General features: G+C 40.3%; 1 protein-coding gene across 1 annotated transcript in view; it reads right to left on the reverse strand.

Moving 5' to 3' along the window:
* oatx (organic anion transporter X) overlaps nt 1-17490 on the reverse strand; it is a 48447-nt gene that overhangs the window by 20366 nt on the left and 10591 nt on the right. Inside the window, exons 2-4 of the mRNA XM_082141312.1 lie at nt 11473-11576; nt 8977-9131; nt 6320-6488 (exon numbers count right to left, since the gene is read on the reverse strand). Of these exons, the coding sequence (XP_081997438.1) occupies nt 6320-6488; nt 8977-9131; nt 11473-11576 (428 nt within the window). The remainder of the gene's footprint in view (nt 1-6319; nt 6489-8976; nt 9132-11472; nt 11577-17490) is intronic.

Genomic DNA, 17490 nt, shown 5'->3' on the forward strand with positions numbered 1-17490 from the left:
GATAACACCTGGTCAGGCAGTCTAGGAAACCAGGCCTGGCAGGATGAGAGGGAGACAGTGGAAGCAGGACAAAAAAAATCAAAACGCAAAAACAAAACTACACTTGAAGAGACAAAGCAAGACAAAGCAAGACAAAGCAAGACAAAGCAAGACAAAGCAAGACAAGACAAAGCAAAGTTGATCACAGGAAAAGCTTTACTCACAACATTAGTCTGACAAAAGACTGAACACAAGAGGATCTAAAATAGGGGAGATAATGAGGGATTAATTGACAACAGGTGTGAAGAGAACAAGGATAGTTAAGGATAACGAGTGGGAGGGGAGACGCCACAATGACAGCGGAGCACATGGCGAGCTGTCAAAACAAAGCACATGTGCTCAAAAGACAACAAGGCACACAGAGAAAAGACAAAAACACAGCGGATCAGACCGAAGTCATGACAATATGTGACCTCAGATGGTAAAGTGATGGAACGTTTACTGGCCCTTGGTCAGTGTACTTTTGATAATTAAATTTCCTGTTTGGAAAAGAATAACGAGAAATGAAAACCAGCTCGTTTATTCGTTTTTTAGTTTAGTTTAAAAAAAAAGAAAAATGGGGATTTGGGCTCGATTTTTCATTTTTCGTTTGTGGTTTACAAATCGGTTTATGGGTCCGATATTTCATTTGCACACGTGGGCGGCGCTGAAACGGCCCTTTCATCTGATTGGTCAAAACGCTCCGCCTTCAGTAGGCTACAAGCTTTTCTTTCTGTCAGGCAGAATAAGAGTCAGTACGAGTGTGGCACTGACAAATGCACTTAGTAACACCTGTTGCAGTATCCCTCAGGGTGAAGTTGTGCAAGTTTTCCTGTGGTTTACATGATGGTAATGTTTGAGTGTCTGTTGTCCATCACAGATGGGTAGCACAAATATCTGCAAAGAGTAAATCTGGAAGAAGGAAAAAGGTAGCATTCCAGATATACTCACTCTATACCGCCTGCTGGACTGTGACAGGTTCCCCTTTCTCAAAAAACTTTTTCAGATTGTACTAACACTACTTGTCAGCAGTTGTACATGTGAACAATCATTCAGAGCCCTGAGACACCTGTACACATGGTTGAGGCGAACTATGGGTCACAACCTTGATGTTCTTTCAATTGAAAAGGAATCTGTTAACTCAGTTGAGCTAGGAAGAGTAATCAACAGATTTGCTGCACTCAAGTCAAAGAGACAGACTGATTCTTCCACCTAAAAAAATAAGAGAGACAGACAAGAAAAATATTGCTTTGAAAGATACACAAATAACAATTGAGGAAAGACGACAAAGAGATAGCGAGAGATTAACTTGACATACAAACAAAATGAAATAAACAGACCAGACCAGACCAGACCGGATGAACAATGACTAGCCTATAAGAACATGTAAATTCACCGTAAGTTATCCTGTCAATTATAACTGTGATAACTCCAAGTCACAACCAAGACATATAAAGCATGTTTAATACACATAAATGTTTCACTTTGTTGGCAAACTAACTAATGTAACAAGATATTTTTCAACACTGGAAGTTTTCAAAACAATTTCATATTCGTAATTGCTGGGACGTTGAGAATTATTTTAATTATGCAAAACTGTTACCCAATCATTGCAGTTGATTGGGGAAAGACCTGGCGATCTACCATGGAAAAATCATTGCCAAGAAAATTTATTTCTTACTCTACTGATGCATGCTTTAAAAGGGTGGCGCTTATCGAAGATGTGAGGATTCCTCCTCCTGTCAAAAGATCCTAAAACCTTCTTTTGATCATGTTCGTTTGTTTGTGATGATTTAATTTGGTTCTTTCTTATGTTTTAGGAGCATAGGGGTGTCCTGCCATTTACTTTGACTTTGTTTGTGATTTGTTTATTTAAAGGGAGTTAGGGAAGTTTCTTTGTAATTTTGTTTATTCCCTGATAAGGTAATTTATACATGTTTTATTCATAAGTCTATTTTGTTCATTATTTTGCCTGTTATATGTCAATGATATTAATTAGGCTGCTTTTACAAAGCGGAGATCGGAACCAATTCAGCTGCGCACAATTTCAAGATAATTTCAGATTTATAAACTTCACTTCTGGAACAGAGGCGTATGAAAGTTTTTTGTGCACACATATGCACATTTGAGAAATGATCTTAAGATCAAATTTAGGATGGTTTCTACTCAATATTTAGGCCCCGTTTACATGTACATGGCTATTTTGAAAAACGGAGACATTTTCCTTCGTTTGTGCCCTTCGTTTACACGCAAACGGAGAATTCGCCTCTGAAAACGATTCTTTCTAAAAACTCCGGCCAGAGTGGAGATAGGGGAAAACTGCGTTTGCACGTTTGCATGTAAACTGAGAAAAACTGAGTTTTAGGCAGCGACGTCACAGAATGTGAATATTTTCGGGATTCTGATTGGCTAACGTGGGCTTGAGCTTCTCGTTATGGTGCGTTCACACCGGACGCGAATAGCGCGTCAGGCGCGAGTGATTTCAATGTTAAGTCAATGCAAAGACGCGTTACGCGCGTAAAAAATTCCTGCGGCGCGAATGAGGCGTAGAGCGCGGCGCGGTAGACGCGAATACGCCTCGTTCGCGCGAATGGCGCGAATTGAGCGTCTGGCGCGTTAAGCGCGTTACGCGCGAATGTTTTATGTAGTGCTATTTGTGCATTCTCGTGTTTGACGCGAATTCGCGTCTGCCGCCCGAGTTGAAAAATCTGAACTTCTGCGTCAATTCGCGCCACGTTAACCAATCAGGAGCCTGCTTGCTGCTGTCACGTGGTGAAGTGACAGTTTATAATGTTATTTTATGTTTGGCCTCAATAAATTATTTTGTAATATGACTAAAATGCTTGGTGTGCAAAGCAAATCTTTCACATAAAAACTCGATTTCAATATATGAGAGATACTCATTTTGTTTTGAATGCTATTTATTCCATATCTATTCTAGATTATATGAAACATTATTATTCTAATGTAAAGACAACAAACACAATTTAGTGTATAAAAACTTTGTTAAAAATCACAGGACAGGTTTCACTTTTGGAGGCTGGCTCCATTTATTATCAAAACAAAAATAAATGTTTAGGTGGGTGGGGGCGAGGGTGAACCTCGCGCCGGGCTGTAGAGCGCGGGCTCGACAGGCATAGACCACTCGAGGCCGAGGCCTAACAGCCTACGCTGTCCTCGTCAGCGTCCTCACCGTTAGGTCCATCAGACCTAGCTCCTGGAGCAAATTGTGAAACTCCTGAAACCCTCCGGAGGGTCTGGTGGACCCGAGTACATCGACGATGTCCCCTACGCAGCTGTTTCTGCTCTCCAGAGCATATACGAGCGGTGACTCTCTCGATTAATGCTAATGCTAATGCTCGATAAACATCTAAAAAAGATGGCCGCCAAAACTTTCACCTCTGACGCGCGTAAATTTCGCTTCAAACTTTTGTTTTTACGCGCGTTAGACACGCGAATTAACACAAAGTGGTCAAGCGTCAAACTAGACGCGGCAGGCGCGAATTTGACGCGCTATTCGCGTCCGGTGTGAACGCAGCATTACACTGCCACCAGTGATGCGCGGGTTGATCCGAAATGAGCGGGTGCCTGCGGTCACCCGCGGTTACCCGCGGTTACGAGTCATCCAAAAATATTTTTAATGATATTCGGGTCGCGGTCGGTCGGGTCGTTTGAAATAAAGATGCCAATTAAACCTTTGTAATTTATATAGTAGTATAGAGAGCATAAGCGGAGTGGAGCGGTGAGAATCTTCGCTCATCGCTCACGGAACTGTCCACCCCTCCGCTCCCCCGCTCAAAGCTACATCAGGCCGCTCCGCTCATTATCGCTCGATCAGCGCTCAACGCAGTTTGATCCGCGCTCCACTCAAATCGCCCCCCGCTCGCTCCAAAAAGGGGAAAAAAAATCTACATGTAGCCTATATCACTGTAGCTTAGACCACAGCCTTACCTCCTAAAGAACTAATGAGCAACAACAACATTTTTCAAATAGAAATGTTTTATTTCAAATGACAAATTAGGCCTATGTAAGAAGGAATATAGCCTACACAAAGTCCTGTAAAATTAAACGAATAAATGGGCCTAATAATATGAATAACAATTATATAAACAAAAATATAGCCTACATAAAAATTTTAAAAGTAAATTTACTATTAGGCCAGAATTTTGATGTTAACTTTTGTGCAACGCGCACGATTAAAATTTAAATGGGCTTATATCCATTGTAGGCTACACACAAACTGCTGTAAAATAAAACGAATAAATGGGCCTAATAATATAAATAAAATTTATATAAACAAAAATATAAAATAAATATACATAAACGTTTTAAAAGTAGGCCTAGGCTAAATTAACTATTAGGACAACATTCTTATAGCCTAACTGAACTTGTGCGCAGCGCGCAGGATTAAAATTTAAATGGGCTTGTATCAATTGTTTGCATTTTACGCTGTATTTAATTTAGGCTACACTTTAAGTTACCGTATTCAATTTGCTAACCTTTTGCTTTCTTCCCAGCGTGTTCACATATCACACTGCATGTTTTCGAGAGATGTGTCTTTTTAGATTCCAAAATTAATCTTTAGGCCTACTGACTGAAACGATGTCGTTTTCTTCTACCACATAATAGTTAGTTTTACACCTGTATGACTTCTTATTTTCCTTTTTGAAGTAGCCTACTTTTTGAACTCCATTATTGAGCCGAGTTTTGACTGAAAATAGAATCCATCTTGCAGTCATCAACAGTAGACTGAGTCAGGCTTGACTGAGCATGCTTCAGAATCTTGGTGTGTGCGGAGCGAAATTGGAGCGGGAAATAGGGCGACGCTCCATCCTTTTAAAAATGCCGCTCTGCGTTCTGTCCAAGATCCGCCCGCTTGCTCCCGCTCCACTCCGCTCACATGCAATTTTCTATGAAATACATAGGCCTACACTTTATTGGCTGAATAACTGACGCGAAGATGACGCACGAGCTCAGTCTGCAGGTAGAGATGGAGGCGGCAAGAGAAAAGGTGAAGACTGGGGAGTGGAAGCTCCGCAAATACACAAACAGAAAGAGCAAAGTTGCCGAAATAATGAAAGATAATGACCAAAGTGCTGGCTTTGTCATGTGTATTTCTTGCTATGCATTTACTAGCCTACTTTTAAAAAATGCGGGTCAGGAAGCGGGTCGGGTACAATATTTTCTTTCTTTTTTTTTGCGGTCCGAGTTGCGGGCGGGTTAGTTGAAAACGTCGGTCGGGTCCGGGTTGTTTATACATTGACCCGCGCATCACTGACTGCCACCTACAAGTTTGGCATGCTCTTGACAGCATACGGGTTCATGTGCACGATGTTATTTTTGAAAACGAAGAGACGTGAAAAGTCCGTTTATGAAAATAGCCATCCACGTGTAAACGTAGCCTTAATAAATGAGGCCCTTGGTCTTGGATGCCCAAAATAGCTGCCCGGAGATGTTGCAAAGGAAATTTGAACGAATGCTAATGAGTGACACCTGTGCAACCCACCAGTCTTGAACAAAGTCTAAAGTCTTTTTCTTGAGTCCCACAAAGGAGCTCCAGAAGGATGTAAGAAGGTTTTATGTATGGCAGTCGGTTGTGAGGTGGCTGCCGTTTCATTTTGTTTTATTGTTTACTTTTTATTTTCACATTAAAGTTTACGTCTGACAGTTCCCATCTCCTCCTTGCCTGAACTTTGTTGGTTTTGTTTATTGATTTCTTTTCTCTTTTTTTGTGGTAAATAAATCCCTGCTTTTGAGTTCATCTCATGTCTCGAGTATCTGTGACAAAACAGTATTGTGCTGTTAATTTCAATAATAGTAACAAATCATCCTTTTACAGTAAAATGCTGGTAACTACTGCTTCCAGTAGTTTACTGTGTATTTGCACAGGATTTATTTTTACCGTGTACCTCTTGACATTTAATTATATTTATTTGTAGTAATTCAGCACCAGTGTTTATTACGGATTTCAGTCCTGGTTCTGCTGATTCATGGTGCATTCAAATGATGTTGAAAAGATCAAATGAGTTGAATGCACATGAATGGCACCACAATGTCATATTTAAACCCTACATTTTCAGAGTTGGTGTGTCAGCGACAGTAAATTTGTTTATTGATTTTTAACATTCAACATGCAAAAAGAAATGTAATATCATTTTGCAGAAATGTCACCACAAGCAAAACATTTTCAGTGAGCATGGGTTGTTCGAATAATTCCAGTCAGTCACAAACATCAGTAATATAGAATGTCATTATTTATGAAGTTATTCAGTACCAAAAAGTTATTTGAATAATCTCTCACCAGCTGTACAAAAAGAAGATGAAGAAAGGGAGACACACGGCCAATTGTATTTTACGCCAGTCTTTCAAACTGTATGCAATTCCAGCAAGAACCATCTGACCAAACGTGAAGAAGAAAGATGATAAGGTGCCCACCAGAGTTCGAGTCTTAGTGGGAATCCACTCCACCTCTGAGAACACAAACATTTCAAGTCAAGTCGAGAAACATTTACTTATATAGAGCTTTATAAAATATATCCAAACATTTCAAGTCAAGTCACATTTATTTATATAGAGCTTTATACAATATATAATGTTTAAAAGCAGCTTGATGGTAACAAAAAGCAAAACTCATTCATTATGAAACAACGATAGTGTAATTACTTAGCTCAATTCAGTTTTATTTTCATCCAATAGTGCAGTCAGCTCAATACTGATTTTAAATGTCTTTTAACCCAGCAGTTTTCAGGACACACCGCTCTGTGAATTTTCAATCTGACACACTCAGTTCAGTTCATGGAGCTCTCAACTAATCAGCTGATGATCTGATTCAGGTGTGTTAAATAGGGGATATGTGCAAAGTGTGCAGAGCGGTAGGTCTCCAATCACCGGGACTGGAAACATCTCAGGTTACGTATGTAACACCCTTGTTACATACATAATGAGATGCTGTATCACAGTGTTGATGCTATGGGAACACCTCCAGCCTGACTGATGTCTGATGCACGTGTGAAAACGCCAATTCTATTGGTTAACGGAGATCCGATGATGTAGACATGCCAGAAGTATGGCAATGTGACGCAGCATCTAGTTCCCTTCTTAGGGAACTGGGTTAAATGTAGCCTGAGATAAGGGAACTCAATGCTGTGTCCTGGTGTTGACGCTATGGGAATATTAATACCAACACCACCATAAAGGCAATCATATCATATCATATCATATCATATCATATCATATCATATCATATCATATCAGAGCCAAGCCCCATGCTACATGAAGATTTGCTCAAAAAAAGAGATATTGATTACAAAACCATCATGGGTCTTGAAAATGAATGCCTTGGCCCTTCGCTTGCATTGCCTATAACTACCTGCCCACCTAAGCTATGAAAGGCTATGACAGACTTAGTGAACATGAGTTACTAACCCAGAAGGTGAAAGCATAAGAACTTAGAAGCGTGCAGACAGGTCTATTCTATTACAACACTGAAAAGAGCTGAACGATCTAATGACCTCAGTCAATTGAGCAGACCATGGCTGAAAGACTCTTAAAAAGCTTTTTCAACCAAGTTGTGAAAAGCAATCACAGACTGGCTGAACAAAAGTTAACCCAAAAATATCTAATCCTAAGGTTGACACCATGCCTGAGAATGGTTTTTCAGAATTGTGCAGAAAGGCCTTGCCTGACACAGCACTGAATCACTGACAGGGAGAGCTCATAATCTGAGTGTCTAATAGAGTCAGTCAATAGACCAGGTAACAACTGATCTCTCTTTAAAGTGCTTTCAATAAACCAGACCCATAAGATGGTTCCCCCTTTGGGGGCAGAACTGTTCGCATCCCCAGCCGGGGTGGCAGAACCAAGCCCTGCGCCCAGAAAGTTTTCTCAGAATTAGAGACAATAAGTCACACCATCTTGGGGCTTGAGGAAAGTGGGGCCATTGGGCGGAAGCACCAAAGGTTGTTGTCAACTTAAAGCCTTGAGCCCTCAGATATCTTTATACTTTCCTTTTTCCTAGTCGGTAGGACCCAGTCATCTAGGACTGCTATGAAGGACGTGTCCATCGCAACATTGATGGCAATACGACTCAAGTGGGGTGTACAGGGATGAAGCCGGGGTCTGTCCATATAGATACGGTTGAGTCCTGCACTGGTTGTGTTTGGTAAACCCGCACCTGCAGTCCTTAATATAACACACAACCAATTATCAATCAGTGGTTACCGAATTGAGTCAAAATAGTCTTGACTATTGGACCCACAGTCCGCCCGTGCCTATTGATTCCTGACCTGCATCACAAATGACAACATTAGTATTTTTCCACCTGTTACATCAAATATTATTCACCCGTTGGGCACCCTCAGGCTAGATTGACGGAAGAATCAACATAAGCATGCTTTACTTGTGAAGCAGCCTGAGGACCTTCCCATTTTCAGGCAGAGAAATATGTACCCTTTTGCCTTGATCAATTGTGACACACCATTCCTTAAATTGGGACACAATATTCAGCTAGAATTGGACACATCCCTCAATACCCAAACAACATTTGCATCCAAGAACCCCCAGAAAGGAAGTATATCTCTTTCAGGAGATCAGTACGGTACACTTGCAGAACCGTAACGTTTGCAATGTAGTGTAGCTATACAACCAATATTAATGAATAAATGAAATGAATAAAATTAAGTGTGTGGAAACAATGAACATATCACATACTGAACATCTAACTGCTCTGAGTCAGATGCCTATTCAACATTTAATGCTGGAGGCTTTCCCATAGCGTCAACACCATGACGCAGCGCCAAGTTCCCTTGAAAAGGAACGACTGCTTTAAACATTTACCTTTATAGTTTTTCTTTTGCTAATTGACTTAAAGTAATTGACTTATTTAATTTATTGAGAGATTATTTTCATTCAATTGTTGTATATGGTGTATGTTGTATGACAGTGAAGAGAGACACTCACTGAGTGAGACGCCATTGAGAATGACTCCGGACACAGACATTCCTGTCAGGAATCTGAGGATGCAGTACACCAAGTACGACGGAGAGAGAGCTGTAAATGTGCCTAAGACAGCGAGCTGAAAATATGACCAAATCAGAATAGGCTTTCGTCCAAACCTACACGAGAATATAAACACACAGTAAAGAGTTGAATCTGAAATTCACCAGTTTAAAATGGTTCTGTAGTATTTTTTGTAGTCCATAAAATTGTTAACAATTTTGGGATGTTGTGCAGATAAGCATACATAATATTACATGCTGTAATGTAATATAACAATAATTTTCTAAATGATCTCTTAATCTTCAGAAGAGAAGTGTAATGCGCCGTCTCTCTCGTGAGAAGTGAATCAAGGCAGCATGTCTTTTCTTCAATTATCCAAAGAGGACCCACATCAAATTAAGGAATGCCACTGCTACCTCAATTCACTCCAAGTGCATGTTGCTTCATGCCATGTACTTGTTAGTAATACCAACTTCTTGTTAGAAATAACTTATGTATACACATTTAGAGAAGTACTTGTTTATTTTGAGAGATTACTTTCATTGGATTTTTTATTTGTAAATAATGTTTGTATATTGTATGTTGGATGACAGTGAAGCGAGACACTCACTGATTGAGACTGTATTGAGAAGATTTTTTAAAATATTGTTACAGTACAGACAGTCATTTCACCGTTACAAGCTGCCTAAATTTGCCCCAATTGGACGCATATTTATGCGCTCTGAATCACTCCCTATACCCTATATAGTGGATTATGTGCCATTCACCATAAGGAAAACAGTAAGGGCCCTATCTTGCACCCAGCACAATTGACTTTGAACACCGACGCATGTATCATTCCTATTTTGCACCCGACGCACAGCGGACTTTTCCCTCCACAGACGCACGTCGGTAAATTAGGGAATGAACTTGCGCTCCCGGGGGCGGTTCAGTGAAAAGAGGAGGCGTGTTCCGGTGCAAACGTTCCCTGGTGCTATTTTGCAGGATTAAGAAAACAATTCCGACACAGACCAGGAAAAACCTAGTCTAAAGTCAGTGGCGCGTTGCGCATGTTATTCATATGCTATTTTAAGGGCGCATGCTTGGCCATAATGTAGCGTGTGCACAACGCGCATACACTTTGATTCTCTCATCTACACAGAAGCAGCAGTTTTCATTTTTGCAAATCATACATTGTTACAAGGAAAAATATTCCACATGAGGGAAATCATTGTGGTGTCCATGAAGATGTGAAAAATAGGCATAAATCTAGCTTACACATTTACCCAAATTATTATACGCCTGTTTAACTGAAGCTAATTTGGGTGTGTTTCTCCATCCCCAATGTCACTTCTCTGTGTTTTACGGCCCTGACGAGAACGTCGGTCTCCTCGGCTGTGAACCGCTCCTGGCGTGCGCCTGGCAAATCCGCCGTTATAATAGCAATCCGCCATGGAACAAGCGCGCCTGCTCTTAAAGGGAATATGAGATGACGCTCTGATTGGTTTATTTCACGTTACGCCCAAACCACACCTATGAGTAATGAAGCTACTTCAGACCAACCCATTTAAGATTTGCGTCGGGCGCAAGAGTCATTTATCCCGCCAGTATAATAGCAACAGCGCCGAGATCCGTCCACAAAGTTACTTGCGTTTCGCGCTTGATACTTGCGTTTCAGATAGTTAAAATAGGGTCCTAAATGTGTTTTTTCAATGTTTTGGAGCACACAAGCTTCTAGTTAACCTCAATGTTTATATTTATATTCATAATGAAAGCCAAAAAACTTACATTTTAGACTTGTCTCATGGGGCCTGTACATTTTTTAATTAATTTCTAGTCCATAAGTTAATTGTTAAAAATATTTAATTTAGTTCTATATTCAAATTTCTGTGATATTGGGAAATTATTGTATACCGACGTGAGAATCACTGTTGTGTGTGTCTTCTATCAGCTGTTTTGAATCAGTTATTTTCTATCTAACTGGTCAAATGAGTTTGAAAAAACATTGAGATATCTGAAATTGTTTGCGATTCAGCTTGCGGGGAGAGGTGAGTTGTCGCAATGTTATTTTATATTTTCATTTAATCCAATGCTGTGTTTAGAAGATCTGAAAAAGGTGGCAATCCTGCATATGAGCTCATGACGTATGCATCATATTTATCTCATCCATGGTGGCTACCTTTCAGTTCTCATTTTACTTTCTGCATGTTATACATATTTTATCAAGCAGTCTTATTATTACCAATCTTCTTCAAGATCATTTTTGTTCTTATGCAGCTAAAGATTGTGGTGTTGATTTCTTGTAAAAAAAAAAAAAAAAAAACCCTGCTGATATAGAGGTTTAAATGCACTTGCACATCATGTATACTATAATATGTACTATTTATTGAATCTTTTAACTTTCAAAAAAGGCATCATATGTGAATATGTTTTGTCCTAAGACGTGACCGTGTACACAGAAAGTTATGGATGCTTTACCTGTCTGATAACCCTCCAAATACAATGGCACCTGTTAGTACTCCTCCCATGTAAATGGTCTGGCTCATCTGTTTGAGTGGACGAAGTGTACAAACTAAATCCCACTGTGACAAATGAGAGAAAAGAGTTACTGCAAAACATTACACATGCTTTTTACTCTTTGTGCTTGACAAAAATGGTGGTCCTGACTCCCTCACTTGATTCCTATATGGGGCATCAAGTGTAACTAATTTTGTTGACTAAATGATCATCTAAGATAGTCCCTTTACAATCGCTGGAACTGTCAATCAAACCGCACGAGTGTTCTGGACTCTCGCCAAAACTCCCGTTAGAATCAACGAATCTCTTATTTACATTGTGTTTGCACTGTTAGTTATGATGAAAGCATTAGTGTGCAGAAATAGAGTTACAATGAAGAGGTCGCTGCAGACATGTCTGTGATCGGCTACAATGCTCATCACTGCAAACTTTCATCTAAATATGCTATAATCAACACTTTTCACGATAAGAGAACTGTAATAGTAAAAACGTGCTAAAAGTTTTCGAGAGAATTCCACAAGTAAAACGTAGCTATTTCATATGCAAAGATGTCAGCCAATCACAGCAGTGGGCGTTTACACTGAAGTCTCACCACAGCCAATCACAGCAGTGGGCGTTTACACTGAAGTCTCACCACAGCCAATCACAGCAGTAGGCGTTTACACTGAAGTCTCACCGCAGCCAATCACAGCAGTGGGCGTTAACACTGAAGTCTCACCACAGCCAATCACAGCAGTGGGCGTTTACACTGAAGTCTCACCACAGCCAATCACAGCAGTGGGCGTTTACACTGAAGTCTCACAGAGACTTCAAACCGAGAGTTCAAATCAGAGGCTAAAATCAGGTTAGGAAAAATGCCTTTTATTTCTAAATTATGACAAGTTTTGATGTAAAAATTATACTAATATTATAAGTGCACCCCAGGAAACACTCTAAAATAATAGACATAATCAACATATATAAGCTGACACTTGAGAGTTTACAGTTCAAGACTCTTATTCAGAGTCCTGCAACGTGTCGGGTACCCACATAAAAGTGTCTAAAACGGGTGGATTGTGACATTCCTAAAATTCGCGGGCGGGGATGTGGGCGGATAATGAACTCCTTGCGGGTGGGTAGCGGATGAAAAATATGTGCAATATTTGTATGTCTAAATTACCATTACACATTGGCAAATATGTGTTTTAGATATGACCTTTTGACCCATCATGTCACCACTGCAACAGTGCGACTTTCGTTGATGCTTCTCGTAGCCTAGTTGGAGCGTTGCAGGAGTAGCTATGGATGAAGTAAAAGTAAAGTTGGCGAGTGGAGTAAATAAAATTGTTGACAACGAGTCTTTAAAGGCAAAATCGGATGTGTGGAGAAAGTGTGGTGTAATACAAGATCAGGAAAATAACATCATAAGCGGCTTTGCGGCTTGCAAAACATGCCATAAAGTTTTGCCGTTTGATAGCCGGAAGCTGGGCACGTCTTCTCTTAGTAAGCATGTCGAGACTTGCAGGAGCACAGGGGTTGCCAGTGCGACAACTGACAGGTACTTTGCCAAAGGCTACAAACCTCCAAGAGGGGAAGACAAGGAGGCGATGACACAATTGGCTGTGCAATTTGTGTGCCGAGACATTAGATCATTTGAGACTGTGTGCGGCGATGGATTTTTGGAACTGGCACAGGGCTTAATTGACACTGGGGCACGAGCTGGCCTTGTGGACACGTGTCAGCTTCTGCCCGATCCAACTACTGTCTCCCGTAGGATCACTAAATATGCCGAGGATAACAGACAAGGCATAATTCCGGAGCTGAGGGAACAATTGATCGAGAGCAACGGGGCTGTGACGCTGGATTTGTGGACGGATGATTTCCGAAAAATTGGATATCTCTGTGTGACAATACATTACATTAAAAGCAATTGGGAACTGCAGGAGCGAGTGCTCTGCACAGCTGAATGGGACAGCAATTTACGTAAAACAGCTGACAACCTCAGGCCAGCCATCGTCCAAGCACTCCGCAAATTTGGACTGGATGAGTTCTTTCCCAAACTAGTGTACGTAACTGACAGAGGTGCAAACATTGTTGCGACCCTCCGCACAGCCACGAGATTGAGTTGCGCAGCACATATCCTGAACACAGTATTGCATACCACACTTGGGAAACCTGCTGGGGACGATTTGTTTGGCAAAGAGGTATCTGGTGTCATTGAGTCCGCTAAGTCGCTTGTGGCTTACTTTAAGCAGTCACATCTCCAGAATCGTCTGCAAAAAACACTGAAAGCATCCGTGGAGACGCGATGGAACTCGCTTCACACGATGCTGGACTCCATTAGCAGCCAGTACGAGGCCATCCGTGCTCTTCTGGAGGAACGTGACGAAGAACACCGTTTAAACTGCATGAGCAAGGAGACTTTGCATGACATTGTGAATTTTTTGGCACGATTCAAAGAAGCCACCAAAGCCCTGAAAGCATCCAAAACTCCGACCATTCACTTGACAGCTGTGTGGTTGGAGCGCCTCAGACGTCCCCTTCAGCTGTCTTCTACCGACAGTCTGACATTGTCATCGCTTAAAGAAAAATACCTCAAGATTTTAACTGAGAAATTTGAGCTGCATCTCTTGCACAAGCTGGCAATGTTCTTGCATCCAAAGTTGAAAAGCCTGAAGCTGCTGGCAGACCATGGTGAAATTATGGGAGTTCATAGCGAAGCACGGCATCTTGTGAAAGGTAAGCTATTCAATCACAAACTAATATATGCTACTTGTCTTTAATAATTAACAATTATTGTTAATGGGCAAATTAATAATTTAGTGAAATATATACATCCATGTGTCTATTTCTTTTAAATAGAACTCGAGGAGAAACGCGAAGATCTGCTACCAGGCCGCAGCATGTCGGCGGGTCCAGCTGCGAAGAGAGTTTGTTTGGTTTCAACAGTGGATTGTTTGTCAGACGTAGAGGACTCCAGCGCTGACACTGTGCTGCCCGAGGACGAGGTCTCTGCATACATCGAGTTCAAGCCACCCAAGGGGGATCCTTTCGATGTTTTGTTGTGGTGGAAAGAGCATGCGAAAACATTTCCCAACCTGGCAATGATTACGCGGAATGTTCTCACCATCCCAGCATCGAGCGCTGCGAGTGAGAGAGACTTTTCCACAGCTGGATTTGTAATTCAAGAACAGAGAACGCAACTTAAACCTGGGACTGTGGACGATGTCCTTTTCCTGCACAGTAACCTTAAGGGAAAGTAAATGCATAGGCATAGGCCTATAGCCTATTGTTTGTGAGCGACAGGCTCAGGTTGTATTTTTTCTTGTTCTTTTTTTTTTTCATTAATAGGTCTATTTGCGTATAGGCTAATGTTATCAGGTTACAAACAAAGCGCACTTTAGCCTGTTTCATTAGCCCATTCATGAGGCTATTGTGATGTTGAGAGAGGTGCGAGATAAAAAAATAAAGCACTTTAATTGGAATGATTTTAGCTTGTGTGTGATTTATCGCGGGCACGGGTCGGGTAACGGGCCAAATATTAACGGGGCTGGGCGGGTGCGGATTTAATTTTAATATTATCACGGGTGACGGGTCGGATCTGGAGCTGAACTTTGCGGGTACGGGCGGGGGCGGGTCTCCAAAAATGGACCCGTCCAGGACTCTGCTCTTATTAAAGCTGCAGTGTGTAACATATTTTTGTAAAATGTATATAATAAGAGCGTACATCATGAATCCATTTTCCAAAGCGTTTTTTTGTTTTGTTTGTCTTATCCTGAATCACTACGGTACACCTATAATAAGTGTTTATATTCAGACTATATTAGACTGGTCGGGTCGTACCATTGCGGAGTAGCCCAGTACATGCGTGACTCGTCATAGACACAAACAGAGAGAAGTAGCTCCGGCTACAATGCTTTTCCACAAGACGCATGCAGTTTATTAACCGCTAAAGTGCCAAAAGTTACGGACTGCAGCTTTAATATGGAGATATATAAGCTCAAACATAAAATCAAAAATATTAAGAATATAATTTTTAAATGTATAAAAATATTATATATATATATGTGGTATAACAACTTATAACCACAATTACAGTGAAGCCTCATGTGTGGTCATGCTTCATTTCAAATCTGAGGATGATATCTCTAAAACTATGCATTTTATTAATCATTTCATAAGATCATGTTATGTGTGTTTTTAGAGAAGGCTAATAAAAATGCTAATGAAATTATTTATGGTCCCTAAAACTCCCTTGCACTCTAATGTCTGGAGCGGAGAACTGCCCATTCACAACTCTATTGTCTTCTCTCAACGAATGTTAGCACTTCTGACTGTATGAGACTTAATATTCATTATTCTTTTGTTTTTATTCAGCAATTATCCCCTTAAGCCCTGAAGGCATTTTTAGAGATGTTTTGTCTGAGTGACAAACACAAAACTAAAGACTCATGACTCCAAAACTAAAGCAAGGAAAGTCAAAAGGTAGATATCGTTTGATAGAACACTAACAAATATAAATATACATTACATTTGGACATTCTCCTGCCGAGAAACTGCTGATAAAAGACAAAAAAATATATATATAATTTTTATCATGATTTTGCATATCAGGAAGGAAATAAGGTAAGAGGAAAATTCTTTTTGGTGAAGTCCCTCTACGTGTAAGCTGCATCTGGACACAATTGTGTGGTGATTGGATAAAGGAATCAAAAGTTACAGCATTTGGAACCAAGATAGCCTTTTTGTTCAGTCCTTGACGCCCCCTAATGGGCATTTTTAAAATTGTTCCTCCATGAGGAATATCTTGTCATCAATGCAATAGATTATATTCATTTTGGGCTCATTTTAACTGTAATAATATGCTGTAAAAAATGATGTGCCATTTTCAACGATCTGTGAATGTTTCATGAGCTGTATGATGTTTGATGACACATTGCAGTATATAGTACAAAAAAGTATTTTATAGATTATGAAAAAAAGAAATTTTACTTATCAGCCAATAACTCACCAATACTTATGAGTTTTTCGAATTGGCTACATTCACTTGAAAAGTTTAGACTCTAAGCTTTCAAATGACATCAATTTTGTGTTAATCAAGGCAATAATTTTGAAAAATATGATAATTAATATTTACGCAGCTAGGTGGCGCCCGCAGGCGGTACACTCCTGTTTAGAGCGACTAGTCAGCTCTCGTTCAGAGTTGATCGAAGTGGCTAGATGCTTTAAAAAGCTGAGATTCTAAGCTTTAAGATGATACATATATTTGTTATTCCACGTTTGAAAACAAACACAGACGGTTCCGGGAAAATTGGAAAACACATTGCACCCCAGAAAGATGAGAGACTTGTTTTTTAGCCAAGTATGCATCACTTTGTGAGGAATATCTCGTGATCAATGCAATGGATTATGTTGTGTTTGGGCTCTTTGTAATCGTGAGAATCTGCTGTTAGATAAGATTTTTCACAATCCATGCATGTTTCATGGATATATGAGCTGAAACGTCACATCAAAACATCTCATCACTGCTACTGCTACTTCATTGGATGTGCGCCTGTGCAACTTCATGTGTTAGAAGTCCATGAGGAATATCTTTAGATCTGAGTGATGGATTATGGTGAGTTTGGGCTCTTTTTAATCTTAACAATCTGCTGTAAATAATGATGTGCCATTTTCCACAATTTACGCATGCTTCGTTGAGTTATGAATGAAAACGCGACATCATAGCTCCATCTATATACAAGTCTCTGTTTGCGCCTGTGGGGGTTCGTGTGTTACAACTCCATTAGGAATATCTTCAGATCTGAGTTATGGATTATGCTGAGTTTGGTGAGTTTTTCAATTTTCTACGGTCTGTGCATGCTTCATGAAGTTATAAGCGAGAACCAAACGCGAGTGCTTCATGAGTATATACTTGGCGACGTGCGTCTGTGGTATTTTTTTGTGTTAGAACGCCATGAGGAATATCTTTAGATCTGATTGATGGAATATATTTCAAAA

The sequence above is a fragment of the Leuciscus leuciscus genome, assembly GCF_965113295.1.
Source record: "Leuciscus leuciscus genome assembly, chromosome: 16".
Lineage (NCBI taxonomy): Eukaryota > Metazoa > Chordata > Actinopteri > Cypriniformes > Leuciscidae > Leuciscus > Leuciscus leuciscus.